We start from the raw sequence: 1,480 nt of genomic DNA, 5'->3' as shown, positions 1-1,480 counted from the left end.
TCATTTCTTCTATCACTTCACTATTACAATTCTTCTATTTTATTCTTGGTCATTGGTTACACTGGTAGCTTTTCTCAAAATCACCGATATTTCAAATTAACAGACAGATTAACTGGAATCACTTTGAGGTTGATACTGTGAATTTTTTTTTTTTTTTGAAAGACTGATATATCAAACTGATATATCAATACCGTAAGTGATACTACAATCAGGTTCCATTCGATCATTTCGATCACTACAATCAGGTTACATTCGATTGAATGACGGTCATGACAATTACTTATGCAAATAGCATCACCTCCTGAGAGAGGAACATCAAAATTTTATGATTACATCCGTTTGACGTAGGCTTAAAAAACTATACGGTCATTATTTAAATGTTTGTTAAAATGTTTCATCACTTTTACAACAATTCAATGAATTTATAAGTAAAGGGAAAATTCTCATAAAGGTAAGCATGAACTCATACACCTGTAACACCTGTCCAATTCGGTCTTTTTTTCCTTTCTGTTTTGGATATTAATAAGTACATTTACAGAAATTTTGCAGAAGAAGGTCGATTTGTTGCAATGGATTTGGGTGGTACCAATCTACGTGTAATGTTAATGGCTATTACGCCAGGTGAAGAGCTTAAAACGGAGCAATTCAATACACGAATACCAAATTGGGCTATGCGTGGTACTGGTGAACAGGTTGATCTTTAACCCTTTCAGTATTTCATTTATGTAAATATTGCTAAAAATGTTCGAACTGATTGGTTCTTAAATGCAATATTTGTCTGATTTATTTAAAAAAAAAAGGAAAAAAACTCCAAACGGTTGGTGAAATACGGAATGTCCTTTTAGTTAATCAGTATTGTCGTTAATTAATATCTATTTAATAGATATTCAATTCAAAATCTTATTGATGATAAAAGCTTAACTTGAAGTTGAAAATACGAAATAACTGTTGACGCATTTAATGTTTCTCATTTAATTTAGCTAATTGAATGAAATCCAAACCTATCTTTAAGCTCTTCGATTACATAACAAAATGCTTAGCGGAATTCCTGATTGAGAAAGGTGTCCAGAATGATGGCCTTCCGGTGGGATTCACATTTTCTTATCCATGTGACCAGAAAAGTTTACGTTCTGCCACACTACTCAGGTTGGTAATATTATATAAATTCGAAACAAAAATTAGCAAACAATTATAAATCTTATGAAGAAATATTTAGGTGGACCAAAGGTATTGAAACAACAGGAGTAGTTGGCAAAGACGTCGTCGAACTTCTTGAACAATCTATCGCTAGAAGGGGCGTAAGCTTTTCTTTTTTTTTTTGTTTTAATTTAGAATTTCCTTTGAATAAATATTTGCAAATTATTTGCATTTTTTCTATATAATTTGAACACTTTATATGCTTATTATTGGGAATCAAATTTTAATTGCCCAAATTACGCTGTTAATTATTCGCAAATTATTTGGAAATTGTTCCAAAATG

At 31.1% G+C, this 1,480-nt stretch overlaps 1 protein-coding gene across 1 annotated transcript; it reads left to right on the top strand.

Moving 5' to 3' along the window:
• Positions 1-569: 569 nt before the first annotated feature.
• On the top strand, positions 570-1,298 carry LOAG_15549 (hypothetical protein; the record flags this gene model as incomplete). The annotated part of the gene is made up of 3 exons (XM_003151039.1): positions 570-692; positions 1,013-1,146; positions 1,217-1,298. Coding segments are annotated over 3 exons (339 nt in total), but the record flags the coding sequence as incomplete, so codon positions are not given.
• Between the last annotated feature and the right edge of the window lie 182 nt (positions 1,299-1,480).

Source organism: Loa loa, assembly GCF_000183805.2.
Source record: "Loa loa unplaced genomic scaffold supercont3.2150, whole genome shotgun sequence".
In the NCBI taxonomy this organism is placed as follows: domain Eukaryota; kingdom Metazoa; phylum Nematoda; class Chromadorea; order Rhabditida; family Onchocercidae; genus Loa; species Loa loa.
Note: the sequence above shows the minus strand (reverse complement) of the source record. Positions and strands in the feature narration are given on the sequence as shown.